We start from the raw sequence: 15,430 nt of genomic DNA, 5'->3' as shown, positions 1-15,430 counted from the left end.
TGTTGATGGGGAAGAGTGATGCTGTGAGCTACAGTTGTGAATTGAACTTTTTTAGTATTTCTGAGTTAAACTTTTAATACTGCTTTGGTGAATTTGGTCTGTTCTGTACTGAGAATTTAGCCAGCACCTTGAAGACCCGCTGTTCTGCTTTACCTTACTCCTTGTTTGTTTTCCTAGGTTACCAAAGTGACCCAGGTAGATGGAAACAGCCCTGTAAGGTTTTCCACAGAGACCACTTTCCTAGTGGATAAGTATGAAATTCTGTAGTATCAAGAAGAAGGAACCGAAAAGGAAAATTTTCAAATAAAGAAGAAGCCAACAGTGGCTGAAGAGTTTTTTCCAAACCCACAAGCCATTGGAGACCCTTTTTTTTCAAACACAGTGCACGATTCTCTGAGCGCAAGGACCCTCAACTCACCCTCAGTGTTTCACTGTCACAGAGACGTTCTTTGGCAAACCAATGACACACCATAAAGGGAAAGGCTGCTGATTTCTTTGGCAGATTTACTGGCCAGCAGGAAAGCAAGCTCTCCAGAGAATGCCCCCAGTTAAACATTCTCTCCCTTTGCCTAAGTTGTTCTTTTATTTGAATCCTTAAATATATTATATTTCATACTTTATTTTTAAAAAGTATTCTCTGTGGAAGATTTTAATCTTTCACACTTCTTTACCTTCAGTTTTTTTCTTTTGTATATCCAGTCAAGCCCTGGGATCATCTGCAAATAGGCATTGTATTTGGCACTCCCGTAACAGGTTGATCTAATCCAGCCTTGATTTGTGGACTATGCAAGTAAACTGCTTGAGAAGTATGAGGTCTACACATTAAAAGATAAGGTTGTCTTATGTCATTTTCCTATATCTGTTCATCCCTCCATTCCTTTGCCAAGCTGTTTTCCTTTCAGGCTTGTCGCTCTGCTTTAGAACACTACTGTGAATCCTATTGTGTAAAGACAGCTGAGAAGCAGCTTTCAGGTGGCATAGCCCCCCCAGCTTCAAGGTGTCCGGGAGGAGAAGGGTCATGTCCAGTTAGGGATTTCATACCCGCAGGTAATCATGTTTGCTGCTGGTGCCACCCAGACTTCCATTCTCCACATTTTGGGTACTTCAGCTAATACATGATAGCTCATGGTCTTTGTAATCCATTCACATTCCTGAGATTGACCACCTCCCTCTTCCTGAATGTTCTCTAAATGTCATCAGTTTTTTCCTTTCCATCTGAAATAAGGTTATGATTTTGGAGGCTGAACCCTCAGAGTCTTTGTGCCAATCCCATGGGCCCTAAACTGTCAAGGAGACTCCAGTCTCACCACCAGGTCTTTAGCCTCTCAAGATGCAGCTGATTATATTGCTATATAGGAATTGCTGATAATACTCCTTTCTAGCCGCCTCAACATTTTTTTCAGCAGCCTATCCTTCCCATCTCTGAAACCCTTCCTTTTTCTCCCCTATGTCTTTTCTGTTGAGTGTCATCGTGTAGTGGTTGTTTCTCAGCGCCCCCCTCATCCATTATTTCTTCAGTGGAGAAGACTGCATCAGCCGGCCTAGCGTTGGCTTTTAATTTGCACTGGGGATTGGTAGAGTTGTTGCCAGGCTGCAGCCACAGGCGGAGGAATAGACAGATGACAGGAGACGACCTCCTGCACTTTCAGCTGGTTGGAGAGTACCACTCCCACTCTGAACAACATTTGGCCTTCCCTGCAAAGAGTGTCCTGTACTTCAAGCAAAGCAGTCACACACAAATGGCCATGGATGGAATTGTTTGCCAAAGAAATTTCTGGCCTTTCCCTTCCCCTTAATCGCATCAGGGAAGAATCCTTATCTCTAGCTTGGTTTCCACATAAGGTTTTTTGAGGAACGGGACTGGGACAAGAAATCTGTCATGTAGTTATGTAGACAAGGAATCTTATTAATTCAGTTTTGTTGGAGAGTTGCTTGTCCATATGATTTTTTAAAAGTGAGATTTAGTTTCACAAAAACTTTTTTTTCTGAAATTACTTTTGGGGTAATATTTAAAATGAGAGACATTTTGTAACCCTGTAAAATACATAGGGAATATAACATTCCAGTGTACACAAAGAAGACAGATTCTTTAATCAAATAAAGTATTATAAAATGAATGTTTTTTAGACTGTTGACCCTCTCATACTTTGGTGTCTTCTTGCTGATTCAGAATGATGTAATGGGATCTAAGATTAAAAATTAATGATATGTTTCTTTTAAGAGGAAATACTAAGAGTATTCATTACCTTTTCTCCCTGTAACAAGTATTGTACCTCCTTGTGTATTTTTCTACATTTGAGATACACACACATGTACTCCTGACAGTAGCTTTTGAATTTGATGACACTGTGGGCTTTTGATCCTCATTTTGTCAGGGGCAGTTGTAGAATCAGAAAAATGAAGCTTCGTCTTGAAGGAGTAACATAGGTGGTGATATTTTGGTGCACTCTCTTCCCCATTAGACAAACAGTGGTAAGTAAGTGATGCAGGCATGAGTGATGAATGCCTTGGGAAATGCCTCAGAACAGGCTGCTTCCTTACTCTCTATTTCAATTTAAAAACTATAGAATGTCACCAAATTGGAAGGCAAATCTCTGATGAATAATAAGTTTCTGGAATGAATAAGTTTTTATCTTAATGGTGAGAGGGAAGATTTTGAATTTTTTTTCCTTAAGAGAACTAGCAAGTATCTTGTCTAATGTTGCTAAAGTGTAGCTTGGCTCCCTGAGGCTGTAACGTTAATCCAGTGAAATGAAGCACACCAAACCCACACCATACCCTCTGGCAGCTGATACCTCCATGGTGTCGAGTGGACTTTTTGTTGGCTGCTTGTGAGGGAGACTAACAAAATAATTAGATCTGACTGAGCATTCTGTTTGATGTAGGTAGGAGGTTTGTGGTTCCTGCTCTGGGTTAATTAATTCCACATAGAGGAGGTAGGGAGGGAATTGAGTTCCTTTTAAGAAAAGGTCTGTCATTGGTCTACTCAGTATCAAACCCCAAATCAGTCAGCCCATGCATCGCTGCAGGAAACATTGCCCTCAGTTAACATCGTACACACTAGGTAGCCTCTCAGAGATTTCCAGAGTCTATACAGAATAGCTTTTTAAAAAGTTACATGGGACTTTTTTGGCAGTCCAGTGGTTAAGACTCTGCCCTTCCACTGCAGGGGCTGCAGGTTCGAGCCCTGGTTGGTGAGCTAAGATCCAAAAAAAAAAGTTTATATCTGCAGGGCTCATTGGAGGAAGAGGAAAATAGAAAGTCCCCATCCTCAAGAAGATTGAAATTGAACTGGAAGCAACAGCTGTACCTCCTTAAAAGTGTAGCTTTCTTGCTAAAGCAGACACACATCAACTGCCACCCGGGATACTCAGTGCAGGTCTCTAAGGGTGAGGGCTTTAGTCTGGTAGGTTTTAAAGGAATTAAGGAAGCAAAAATGCAGAATTGACTCCCCTGTGTTATGCACAACTCTCATTGCAACCATCCTTTCTTGCCATTCCCTCTTTTTGCCCCCTTTGGTAAATACACCTGCAGCTGTAGAGCTGCTCTGAAACTCCTAGAAGATCCACAAGTAGGTTGGCTGCTGTGTACTGCTCCTAACCCAAGAGCAGACATCTCTACAAGAGTCAGTTTCACCTCTCACCCTAGGGAGTTAGTGATTGATGAGGAGACAAGTCTTTAGGAAGTTTACTTTTCCAAACTGAGCTGTTGTCCCCTCTAAACACAAGAGGTCAAGCAACCAGGCAGTTTAAAAGCTTAGGCCACTCCCCTATCCCCTACCTGCACAGGCCAGAAAGTTTTTTGCCTTGCTGTTCATAGGGCAGGGGTTATGGGAACTTCCATAGGTGTAATTCTGTGATCAGGTTGATGTGCTGTTTGGGAAAGAAGTGTTACAAATTCAAAGCCCTGAGAGAAATGGAAATAGGTCTTGTTTCCCACTTTTTGCCGGAATGAATCCTTGTTCGTTTCTGCTCATAGGAAGGTTCAGAGCCACGGAAGGTAGACAAGTCCAGTCTTCCATCCTACACAAAATTTCCACTCAGCTTGGAAGTATCTTAGCTGTGAATAGAAGTGTAGATTGCATAATTTCAAAAACAGGCTGAGAAGAGAGTTTCTGCTCTTTTCAGCTACTGAAGGTTTGAAATTTCTCCCCAGGTTGGATGCAGTGAGGAGTTAGTTACTTGGCATCATTGGTGCCACCACACCTACACTAATGATGCCTGAGTTCAGGATTCAAAGACGCCAGAAGGGATAGCTTCCTGGGGTAGGGTGTGTATCTACAGAGATTGCTTGCTGTAATGAGCAATAATCACCTCTTTCTGAGGCTGGAGGGAGTACAATTTGAGAGGAGGGACAGCTGGGAAATGTGCTGTGGCTAGGACAGGGTGGGTGTGGAAATCCACTCCTGGCATTCATAACCAAGTGCAGAGGGCCTTCAAAAATCCACTCTTCCTTCCACACCCAGCCTTTGCCCTCTCCCCCTGCTTCCACCTCGGAAAGTCTGAAGCATGCTTGGAAAGCTGTTTTCTGCTTTCTTCTCTCTTCCTCCCCCTTTCTGAGCTTCCAGCTGCTCGACCTCTTGCGTAACTGTGTGAGAGCACTGAGTCTTTTTGATGGGCTCCAGATGTGGAGCGGGGTGGGGGTGGAGGGTGGTGATGGTAGGTCTGAAGTCCCCTGAGTGCTCTAACTGTGGGAACACAGGGCCCCGACACAGCGGGAGCAAGGACACACTGCACAGAGCCTTTGTCATGGGCTCAGCGGACTGCTGGGCTGGGAGGACAGCAGTTGGGTGATATTTCAACCCCCTGCTTTAGCATCTGTGACAGGCTTGATTATTCCCCAAAATTCCTCCTGACCAAGACAGTAAGGAAGAGTTGGATTTGTGAAGCACAGTTAAGTGAAGTCTGTGAGGCACCCCAATCTGAGCCTCTTCCCTCAAATGCTGGGTCTTGGCACATAAGATACAAGTTTGGGGTTTGTTTCCTTTTTATTTAACAGAATAGCCTGAAAATTACTGTTGTGATCTGCTTCATGAAAGGTGTTCAAAGTTAAAATACTTTTATGATCCTCAAACGATATGAAGAAAGAATAAGAGGCTTCTACTCTCAACACTGCTCCCCCACCCCCAGACAGATCCTGGGGCTTCCTGATACCATGGCACATGCTGAAGCCTGATATTTTGACCTCTGTTAGCTACAGCAGGTAGCTGCAAAGAGCCATCCACCCCCTCCTGCTTCTAGTCCCGTTGGTTCCAGCCTCCAGCTGGGTGTGGGGAGGGTCCCCCTGCTAGTGCTGGCCCTGTCAATGAGTGACCAAAGGTTCCTGCAGTTCAGCCTCCTGCTGTTCCTGGGTTAAACAGGGAGGGTGCACAGTAAAAGCACTGAATCAGAACAAGATTTGTCCACCCAAAGAGGACAAATTATTTTCTGCTGTCCCCTGCTCACTGGAATGTCACAGCCTTGGGGGCTTTCTGCTTCCTATCCTTAAGGGAGGAACAGTCTCAGGGATCCCTCCATTGCAGGTTTCAAAGGTCCAGTCTGGCTGAGTTCAGATCCCTAGGTCCTCCCCCATCAGTCTCCTGGGGCAAGAGCTGGCTTTACAAGGTAAGGATCGGCTGTCAGCTTGGATTTCGGTTGGTGGTTGAAAAGGAGAATGACTTTCTCCCAGGCTCAGTTTCCAGGCTTCTCTAAGGTTTTCAGGTCCTCCCCACCCACTTCTTCCTTATTAAACCCTTACTCCTACAGAGACCCAAACTGCTACAGGATGCTGTGCTCAACCAGTTTGAGCACCAGTTTGCCTCCCAACTGTAATCCCGCGCGTTGTGGTGGGGGTGGAGTGACACGGGGGCAAGGTGATAATTCCATTCGGTTTTTCTATGCTTTACAGTTGGCGTGGCATTTTACCATGCCTTTTTTATATGTATCTTTAGAAATATCTGTGACGCCCTATCTGGACGGTTATTAACCCCATTTACAGCTCGTCCTGGCGGAGGGGCTTGGAGTAGGATGAGGAGAAGGGGCGACAGAGGGCAGACAGACCTGGATACCTTCAGCAGATATTCCGAGATGTTAAGAACATGTTGTACGGCTGCGACCATGAAGTTCACTGGGAGCTGATGGAGGATTCAGGCATCTAAAGTGAAAAAAAAGAGTAGGGGGCGGACTAGAGAGAAACGGGAAAACACCCTCAGAAGAGCCTTAAGGCCTAGGGGTGGAGGGTGGTCCAGGAGAGTCCGAAAGAGAGGGCGAGTGGGGCCAGGGGTGCGCACTTGGTGGTGGTGGTGGAGAGCCCAGCTGCAGAGATGAACAAAGCGCGCGCTGTGCAGGCGTGGGGGGAGGTGCTGCTATGGGAAAGGCTGGGTGGGGGGACCTTGGGCTCCAGTCCCACAAGGGCGTCTCCTCTGGCTGGCCAGAGGACAGGACGGGGGACGGGGGCGGGGACTAGCGGGGGGAGGGGGTGGGTAGGAAGGCGGGACCCACTTGCTCTCCTCCTACTCAGCGGGCTTCCAGGGAAAAGCAAGAGTGTCCTTCGGAGCCTGGGGCCGCGGTTGCCGAGCTGGGCAAAAGACCCGGTGTGCCCCTCTCCCCTCGAGGTGAGGGCGCTCCCTCCCGCTACGCCTGCGGGTCCCGCTCGCTGCGCGGCTGGGACGGGATAAGAGGAAGTCCCGGGGACCTGGCGAGAGCCCTCAGACCAGCTCTGGGCTGGAAGATCCCGGAAGAACCCGGTCGGGGAAGAGGGGCGCCGCAGGTGAGTGTGTAGGGACACCCGGGGCTTTGTGCTGAGCGGGCTCCGCTGCTCTCCCGGGAGCGGCTTGCTCCTGCCCTCCCGAGCCGCTGCCGGCGCCGCCGCCAGAGGGGGCCCTTGCGCTCTGCCCCGCCACCGCCGCCCGCCGCCCCGGGGGGAACGCGGATCCTTGTCCCAGGACTTTCTTGCGTGCGACTGGGCGACACTCGTGGGGTCTTGTACGCCTGCTCCCCACACCTCCCTTCTCCCGCCGACAGAAGGACTGAGAGCCCTGCGCCAGGACAGCGGGGTACCCTGGGGGCATCTCAGCTCCCTTCCCGGGCTGGGCCGCCTTGATGGGACAGGAAAGGGATGCGGAGTCGGGCTTGGAGGCAGTGCTGTCCTGAAGGAACCACTGGGTGTGTTCAGGGGATGGGTGGCACATCTGGGGCCTCTTGGGCCCTGCCAGGGCCCCGCGTCTTTAGCGGTCCAGGAGGCTGGAGGGGGGACCGTGGGAGCCGTGAGTCTCCGGCCCTTGCCACGCCCGCATAGTCCAGATTCGAATCCCTTGCGGAGTTCCCCCGTACCGGGGCTGAGCCAGGTCATCCGGGCTCCTCGGGGAAGGGGAAGCGCGCGGGCGGGGGCGGTGGGGGACTGGGAGGGGCCGCGGGGTTGCCGAGGCTTCCACGGACGCTTCCGCCGAGGCGCGCGCTAGCGGAGGCTGGGCGGGGAGATGCAGCGGCCCGGCGGGGGACCCAGGGCGCCGGGGCGGAGCTGCATTCTGGGTCCGTTAGCTCAGCCGTCCGGGAGGCTCCGGGGACTGACTCATCGGGCCGGTTACACACAAACACAACCTCCCCCACCACGTCAGGCAACCCACGCGCAGACACACTCGGCGCCCCACCCGGCATCACCCACGCACCCTTCCCACCGCGCACTCCACGCAGACACGCCCGTCTCTCCGCCGTGACACGTGTGGGGTCCAACACACACCTAGACCTCTACCCACTCCGCACGCACGCCAAGCACCCGCCGCTCTCGCAGGAAGCCCACATCCACATCTGCGGCCCCCGCGCACACGCAGCCCGGGATTCACACACCCACCTGCCGCTCACGCCCATCACACACAGTCCGCACACACGAATGCTACGCGCGCGGCCCCCTCCCGCAGCCGCCCGCGGGGAGCCGGCGGTGTCTGGGGGCCGCGCCTTTCCCGGACCGCGCAAACAAGCGGCCCCTTCTCCCGGCACGGCCAAAGAAAGGCCGCTTGTCCGGCGTCAGCGGCGGGCGGGGCGGCCCAACACTGCTGCCTTGTCCCACCTGGCGGAGGGCGGCGAGGGGCAGCAGGGAGCCCTCCGTGCGGAGGCACCCCACCTCCACTCCGCACACAAATAAAATCACAGCCCCAAACTACACTCGCGCCTCGTTCCACCGCTTGCTCCAGCCCCGGCTGCCCGCCTACAGTCTCTGTCCACAGCTGGGTCCCCAGGCCAGCCCTCTGGACCCCTCTTTCACTCCAGAGCCTCACCTCCCGTCCCCACGCCGGTCTCCTCCTCCAAGGCCCTGGGTACCTTCGACTGCTCCCCCGGACCGTCACCCCCTTACCTTGAGCACTCGTCTGTCCCCAGTCTCCCCCATCTCCCTCGTCCCCCCAGTCGTTCTCCTTCTCGGTCCCTGTCTCTCCTCTCCCCCTCCGCCTCCCCTGCGTCCCCTGGACTCCATCCTGTTTCCCACCTTCTTCCCCTCCTCCCCATCCTCTGCCCTAAGTCTTCTCTCCGCAACCCTCCTTTTCCCTCACTCTTCAGTCTCCCTCTTTTATTTTTCTCTCCAAACCCTTAATCTTCCCTCCCGTCCCACCCCTCCGCAGACCCTCGGTTTTCCATCTCCTAAAGTTCTCTGAGGGCTTCCCAGGTGGCGCTAGTGGTAAAGAACCTGCCTGCCAGTGCAAGAGATGTAAGAGACGTGGGTTCGATCCCGGGTCGGGAAGATCTCCTGGAGGAAGAAATGGAAACCCACTCCAGTATTCTTGCCTGAAAAGTCCTGTAGACAGAGGAGCCTGACGGGCTACAGTCCATGGGATCGCAGAATCGGACACGACTGAGCGACTAACAGTCAAGTTCTCTGCGTCCTTTCCCCTACGTCCTCCCCGGCCCCTGCCCGGCTCCGGCGCCTCGCCCGCTGGGCTCCCGGCCTCAGTTTCCTTCCCTTCCCGGCCCCTTCCTCTGCCAGCGACCCTTCCTCGAGGGCAGACGCGGGCCGAAAGGATCCCAACTCGGCCTCGCTCCTGGGCCGTGCGATGCCCGGGCCACAGGGGACCGCTCTCCTCCTGGGCCGGCCTCCGGCCTTTCTTCTGGGGCCTGATTTGGAGGCTGGACTTCCTCCAATCCCTGTTGGTTCTGGACCTTTACAGTCGCTCGCCAGGGCCTCCCGCGCCCCTCGTTAATGGACCGACCGAGTCCCCCGAACTGGTGACTCTGGGAGCCCCACACGGGCAGAGAGCTGGGGTCCAAGTAGGGCAGAGGATCCCCGGTGGCCTGGATGCCCGGGCGTTCGCGCTGGGCCGGGAGGCCGCAAGGCCCGGCGCGGGGTCACCTGCTGGAGCCCCGGCCTCGCCCACACGGGGCTCTCTAGACACCCAGGCCTCTGCCACCTTGCGCCCGAGGAGGCGCTTGGAGGTCTCAGCTCGCAGTGGGAGAACGCTATCGAGGGCCGGGGCTGACAGCGGCGCTTCCCCAGCCCCTCCTCCCAGAGAGCCAGACACCCACCGCAGGGGCCTTTTTTTGGCAGCAGGCGGGCGGGGTTTCCCAGGACTGCGGCGGAGGCGGGAGGGGTGAGTCGGGTGGGTATAATTACAGCCCAGGGCAGTGGGCAGCCGGGTGGGACGGAAGCAGGTCGGCCGCTGGGGCCGCTGCGGGGCGCCCCGGCGCAGCCCGCTTAGCTCTCCCCGCCGGGGGAGCGGCGGGAAGAGAGGGCGCCCCCCGGTGGCGGCTCTCCGGGCCGCTGTGCAGCCCCTGGGTCAGAGCACCGCCCGCGGGCTGGAATGCCTTGATCTGGTGTATCTCCACTCCACCTGGATTGAGTTTCGGACCTGGAGCCACAGCCTCGCGCCTCCCTGTCTCTACATCTTTTCTTATCTTCTCCGTCTCTCCCTACACCTCTCTCCTTATCTCTTCCTGTTCTTTCACCTCCTTATTCCCTTCTCTTCTCTCCTCCAATCACTCTTTTCCCCCATCAACCTCGTTCCTTTACAGGCTTTATCGCTACTTGAAATCCGTGGTGTAAATAAGTGAACACACTCACGGCTCCCTCACAGAGTGATGGCGACAAACTTGACAGATGAAGAAACTGAAGCCCAGAAAAGTGAAGTGACTTAAGTTCAGGAAGCTCATACTAGTAACTGGCATATTTACGGTGCTTGGCACTTCACAGAGTGGCATTTGGTATAATACCTGAATCTCTAGGGCTTTCCTTTTGGCTCAGCTGGTAAGAAATCCACATGCGATGCCAGGGACCTGGGTTCCATCCCTGGGTCGGGAAGATCCCCTGGAGAAGGAAATGGCAACCCACTCCAGTACTCTTGCTTGGAAGATCCTACGGACCGAGAAGCCTGGTAGGCTACAGTCTATGGGGTCGCAAAGAGTCGTGGGACACGACTGAGTGACTTCATTTCACTTCACTTCACCCACTCCAGTATTCTTGCCTGGAGAATTCCATGGACTGTATAGTCCATGGGGTTGCAAAGAGTCCAACAGGACTGAGCAGCTTTCACTTTCTGAATCTCTAAGACAATCATCTTAAACAACAACAACAACCAAACTAATAGTTTTATTGAGGTATGATGTTCATACCATAAATTCACTTAAGTATACATTCAATGATTTTTAGTGTATTTACAGATCTGGGCAAACCATCATCACAAATAAGTTTTAGAACATTTCTGTCATGCCCCCCAAATCTGCCCATTTATAGCTCATTAGATGGTCCCTCTGACAGGTCTAATTGGTTCACGCATTCCACACCTAGCCCCAGGCAAGCAGTAATCCAGACAATCTTCTTTTTAAATATAAATCATTATTCCACTTTTATAGAGAACGATTGACACTCAGAACAGTTAAATAACATGCCCAAGGTCTCTCAGCTAATAAATAAGAAAGTCAAGATTAGAATTTAAGGCTCTTGCATCCCAGTGTAAAGCTCTTTCTGTTACCCAGTGATGCCTTTCCTTCACCATTGTTCATTGTTTTTTCTTACCCCCTCTTTTGTATATGCTTATATCCCTAACCCACTCTCTTGCCTCTTCTCCCTCAGAAAGCTGAAGGACTTCCCTGAGTTGAAAGAAGCCGTGCAGCCATCTTTGTCCCTGGAAATTCTTTCCTTGGCCAGATCTCCTGGGGAGGTGCCAGGCCGGCTTGAGCCTTGGTGTAGGTTAACGGCCTTTGCCTTCCCTCTTCCCAGGCAGACTTGGGGGTGGGCCTCAGGCCCTGTTCCAGCTTCTCTTCCTCCAGCTTGGGTGGAAATGGTGACGGAGACGATTCAGTCCAGGTCCGGAAGGGTGGAAGCTGGGAGGGTAAAATTAGTAACACTATTGCTAAGGCCTTTGGGCCCCACTGCCAGGGTCAGACACTCCTTGGAGTGCTGGCTCCTGCCCCCACTTCCTCTCCAAGTCTCTTAGAAGATGGCTGGAAGAGAAAGTGGAAGGGAACCCTGCCTTCCTGGGTCTCCCTCCCTCCCTTTGGTCACACTCTCGTCAGCTTCCCCAGTAACATTTCAGCAGTCAATAGGAAGTTTCTCACCTCAGCAAGCTGGCCAAGGGATGGGCATGTAGGCACATATTAGTACACAAAGCTCCTTCCTCACAGTTCTCAGGTACCAAAACTGTGAGCCACAGAGGGGAAGGCTCTGGAGCTCTGGAGTCTGTTTTACCTCTGGTTCTAAGGACCTCAGCTCCCTATGGTACCAAATCAGGTTGAGAACCCAAGAGTCCTATATTCTCAGTGTTAGTCACCACTGGGGTTTTTTATTTTTTATTTTTCCTGATTGTGTACGGGGGGTTAAGATGCTTTCTGGGGAGGAGAGGATTCAGGAATTGAGACAGAGATGGCAGGAATAGTGGCATTTCCCCCTCGTGTCTCCTTTAAGAAAACATCCTTCTGAGACCCCTGGGAAAAGAAAGGGGGAGAGGCTGTGGAAGGGAGCGCCCGCTCAGCCATGCCACCTGCTTGGGGCCCCCCGTCTACCAGTGTCCCTGGAGGGGCCGCCTTGAGCTAGCTTTCCTCTCTAAGGTAGATTTTCCCCACTTTCTTATGGCTTCAGGTGCCCGAGGGTCCTCAACTGCCAAGGCCTGGGTCCTGGCTGTCAGAGGCAAGAGAGACCAGCGTACAGTCTGGGCCCTGTAGGACTTTTCGGGGGTGGGGGTCAGGGCCAGTGTGGTGGGGTAGCATCCATGCTGACCTGTGTTGTGGCTGAAGACATGGCACCACCCCCCTTCCCCCCTACACGGCCCCCATCGAACCCCAAACTCCTGAACTGCCCCCAGGTCTCCTTAGCAGGAGCTTGCTGCGAGCCGTGGTGCCATTGCCCCTGCCCTGAGAACACTGCTGCAGAACCCACTCCTTGCCCCTTTCTGCCCCGGCATCCCTGCCTCACCTGTTTTCTGCTGTGTCCACAGGAGCTCTGGGGCCCCAGGAACATGGACACTCTCAATAGGAACCAGGTGGGCCCTGGATGTAAGACCCCGGGCCTGGTGCAGGTGAGAAAGGTTAGGGCCATGGGGCAAGAAGGTGGTCTGGTGGGGACAGGTCGGCTCCTCTCCCTCCCTGTGGTCCCAGCTCAAGAATGAGAACCACACTACCTCCATGCTTGTCCCCAGGTCCCCATAGCTAAGTCTTTAGCTGAATTAGGTTAATTGGTTCACCCAGAAAATACCTTTTGAAAGTCAGGAAGTGGTTTACAGATTGACTCGGAGCTGTATCTGTTTCCGCCCTGCCCTCTCTTGTAATTAAGTTTAACAGGGGCAAGCCGTGGCCAAGTGGATTGCCGTGGACAAGTCTACAGGGATAAGTCTTGATTGGTCTCCTCTGTAGCAACCTCCCCCCCAACTCTTAGCAAGCACCTCCCAGTTCTCCTTACTTTCTACTTGTTTCTGTCCTAATAGACAAAAGGGGCAGTTAAACCAAGACTTGAGATAAATCCAGTGGGACGAGTTAGTGGCCTAGATTCAGGTCTAATTACAATTTAACGGAATACTGCTCTGCACAAGATTTTGTGCTAAGCCTTTCAACGCCTACAGAGCCCTTTAGAGAGGGCAGGTGCTGGAGAGAGTGCTCGTGTGACTAGGACTAGCGTGGTAAGGTGCCAGCCTGGACTCTCTCATGATGCTCATCCCTTACCTCCACCACCTGCAGAAAGGACCCTTGGACCTGATCGAAACAGGCAAAGGGCTGAAAGTGCAGACGGACAAACCCCATCTGGTGAGCCTGGGCAGCGGGCGGCTCAGCACAGCCATCACCCTTCTGCCACTGGAGGAAGGTGAGTCTGGGGTGCATCCCAACTGCCACCCCTCCATCCTTACAGACATTCCTGCTTGGAAATCCAGGCATGCGGGGGCCCCTCTTGCTACCTGCTGGCAGTGTTCACCTCTCCCAAATAGGAGGCCATGTCACAATGCCCACCCCACCCCACCTCCCGCCCCCTAGCTTGCTTCCCTTGTCTGTGCCTCCCCAGACTAATTCTGGCTCCATGACAGGGATTAAAGATCAGCTTAGAAATCAGGAGGAGAGCCCTGAAATAGTAGAGCTCATGGCTCTTGGCAACCAGTGTGGCCAAGAAGAAAGGGGGCTCTGCTCCAGGGCCATGCCTGGCCAAGGAGAAGGTGCTGGTGGAGCTGGAGAGATGGGCAAGATGGGCGTGGGGCAGACCTCCAAGTTAGGCCCTGGCACAGCCCCCTCCACCTTGCAGCTTCTGCCCTTCCTGTCTCCTCTCCTGGCGGCATTTGTTGCCCGGGTGATACTACATTCCCCACATTCTCCAAATACCAGTCCAGGAGCTCTCTCCCTCCAGGGGCCAGGAGAGAGGGGGTGTGAGGAGGGCAAGGGTTGCAGGTGGCAGAAGGGAGGGAGAGGAGGGGGGAGGGAGAGCTGGAAGAAAAGGTGGGGGAGGATAGGAAGGAGAGAAAGGTCCTGGGGAGGGGGGCTTGGAGGGACTGAGGGACTTCTGCAGAAGAAGCTCCTACTAAGTTTGCGGATCCTCGGTGTCCTCTGGGCCTTTCTGTTTCTGCGGCCGAGATGGGCTTCTACCCCTCACTGTCTCCACCAGGCTCAGGGGCCCCACAGGGTGGGCCGTGATTCTCCCCAGAGTAGGAGATGGCAGTCGAGTCCCACCGTGGCCCTCCCAGCCCCTCCCTGCCTCCTCAGCCTGGACCGGAATCTGACAGTTGCCTCCTGTCTTCAGGGAGGACCGTGATTGGCTCTGCAGCCAGGGACATCTCACTGCAGGGTCCAGGCCTGGCTCCGGAGCACTGCTACATCGAGAACCTGCGGGGCACCCTCACCCTCTACCCCTGCGGCAATGCCTGCACTATTGATGGGCTCCCGGTCCGGCAGCCCACTCGGCTCACTCAGGGTAAGGTCTGCCAGCCCTGAAGCCAGGGAGCCTCTGTTTAAAAGCTTGTGCGTGACAGGTGCAGGGGAAGCCTGCTGTTTTGGTTGCCATGGTAACTGCCTGAGTGGCCAAGTTGGGGGTGGGGTGCTCAGGTGCATCTGGATCAGGTGCATTTCAAAACCCCAGCCAGCATCCAGACCGGCTTTTCTCTGGTTGCCCCACCCTACCTCTCACACCATAGTGGGAAGAGAGAGAAGAGGTTCCACTGCCTGCTCTCGGAGGACACGGGGAGCTGTGCAGTGGTCGCTAATGGTTGTTAGGCGAGAAGAGCTGAAGGAGCAGCGAGGGGAAAAATGGCATGGTTCCACGATGCCAAGAGGGAGGTGTTCTAAAAAGCTGTTGAGGTTGGAAGATCAGGACAATGGGGATGGGACAAGGGCAAAAAAATCCGAGGACATGCTCACTCCTGTTAAAACACTGTTGACAACAGCGTCTGGGTCACGAATGTCTTTACCACCCCGTTTCCCAAAGGAACAGGTCTCTTTGTGGTATAAGGGAGCTCTAAAAACTGGGCCTCCTGTTACTATGGTGATGAGGCAGGTAAGGAAGGGCTTGACCCAGGTAGCACTCTGATAGATCAGGTGTGTTTGCCCTGGGCATCAGTGTATACAGTGAAGCATCATATTAGGGGGATGTGAAAAGTGGGCTTGGGTAGCCGTAAAGGATGGGAGCTTTGGACTAAGCCCGGCTCTAAGTAGGAGGACCAATGTCCTGGCAGTGTTTTCTGGGGACGCTTACCTCTTACTGGGCTTCCCAGATGGCTCAGTGGTAAAGAATATCCGCCTGCCAATGCAAGAGACACCGGAGACGTGGGTTCCATCCCTGGGTCAGGAAGATCCCCTGGAGGAGGATATGGCAACCCACTCTAGTGTTCTTGCCTGAGAATCCCAGGGATGGAGGAGCTTGGTGGGCTACGGTGCATAGGGTCGCAAAGAGTCATACATGACTGAGCCACTAAGCACACTCACCTCTTACTGGCAAGAAGCTCCTTGGCAGGGGAAATCCCACTCTCTCCACTGTCTCCCTCTCTCCTGCTCTTCACACCCCG

At 53.3% G+C, this 15,430-nt stretch overlaps 2 protein-coding genes across 18 annotated transcripts in view; both read left to right on the top strand.

Moving 5' to 3' along the window:
• The window catches only part of ARCN1 (archain 1), a 29,874-nt gene extending 27,757 nt beyond the window's left edge, over positions 1–2,117 (top strand). The window contains exon 10 of the mRNA XM_027563580.1: positions 178–2,117. Within this exon, the coding sequence (XP_027419381.1) occupies positions 178–267 (90 nt within the window). The 3' untranslated portion in view covers positions 268–2,117. The remainder of the gene's footprint in view (positions 1–177) is intronic.
• Positions 2,118–6,495: 4,378 nt separating this feature from the next.
• The window catches only part of PHLDB1 (pleckstrin homology like domain family B member 1), a 48,753-nt gene continuing 39,818 nt past the window's right edge, over positions 6,496–15,430 (top strand). For 6 of the 17 annotated variants that reach the window (XM_027563564.1, XM_027563565.1, XM_027563566.1 and 3 more), the window contains exons 1-5: positions 6,497–6,747; positions 11,032–11,144; positions 12,392–12,472; positions 13,128–13,251; positions 14,173–14,343. In XM_027563564.1, coding sequence (XP_027419365.1) covers positions 12,413–12,472; positions 13,128–13,251; positions 14,173–14,343 — 355 coding nt within the window. In that variant the 5' untranslated portion in view covers positions 6,497–6,747; positions 11,032–11,144; positions 12,392–12,412. Of the gene's footprint in view, positions 6,748–11,031; positions 11,145–12,391; positions 12,473–13,127; positions 13,252–14,172; positions 14,344–15,430 lie in introns of all 17 variants that reach the window. The other 11 variants (XM_027563572.1, XM_027563570.1, XM_027563569.1 and 8 more) reach the window with 6 other exon arrangements.

This window comes from Bos indicus x Bos taurus, chromosome 15, assembly GCF_003369695.1.
Source record: "Bos indicus x Bos taurus breed Angus x Brahman F1 hybrid chromosome 15, Bos_hybrid_MaternalHap_v2.0, whole genome shotgun sequence".
NCBI classification, from domain to species: domain Eukaryota; kingdom Metazoa; phylum Chordata; class Mammalia; order Artiodactyla; family Bovidae; genus Bos; species Bos indicus x Bos taurus.
This window is presented reverse-complemented; position numbering and strand designations above follow the sequence as displayed.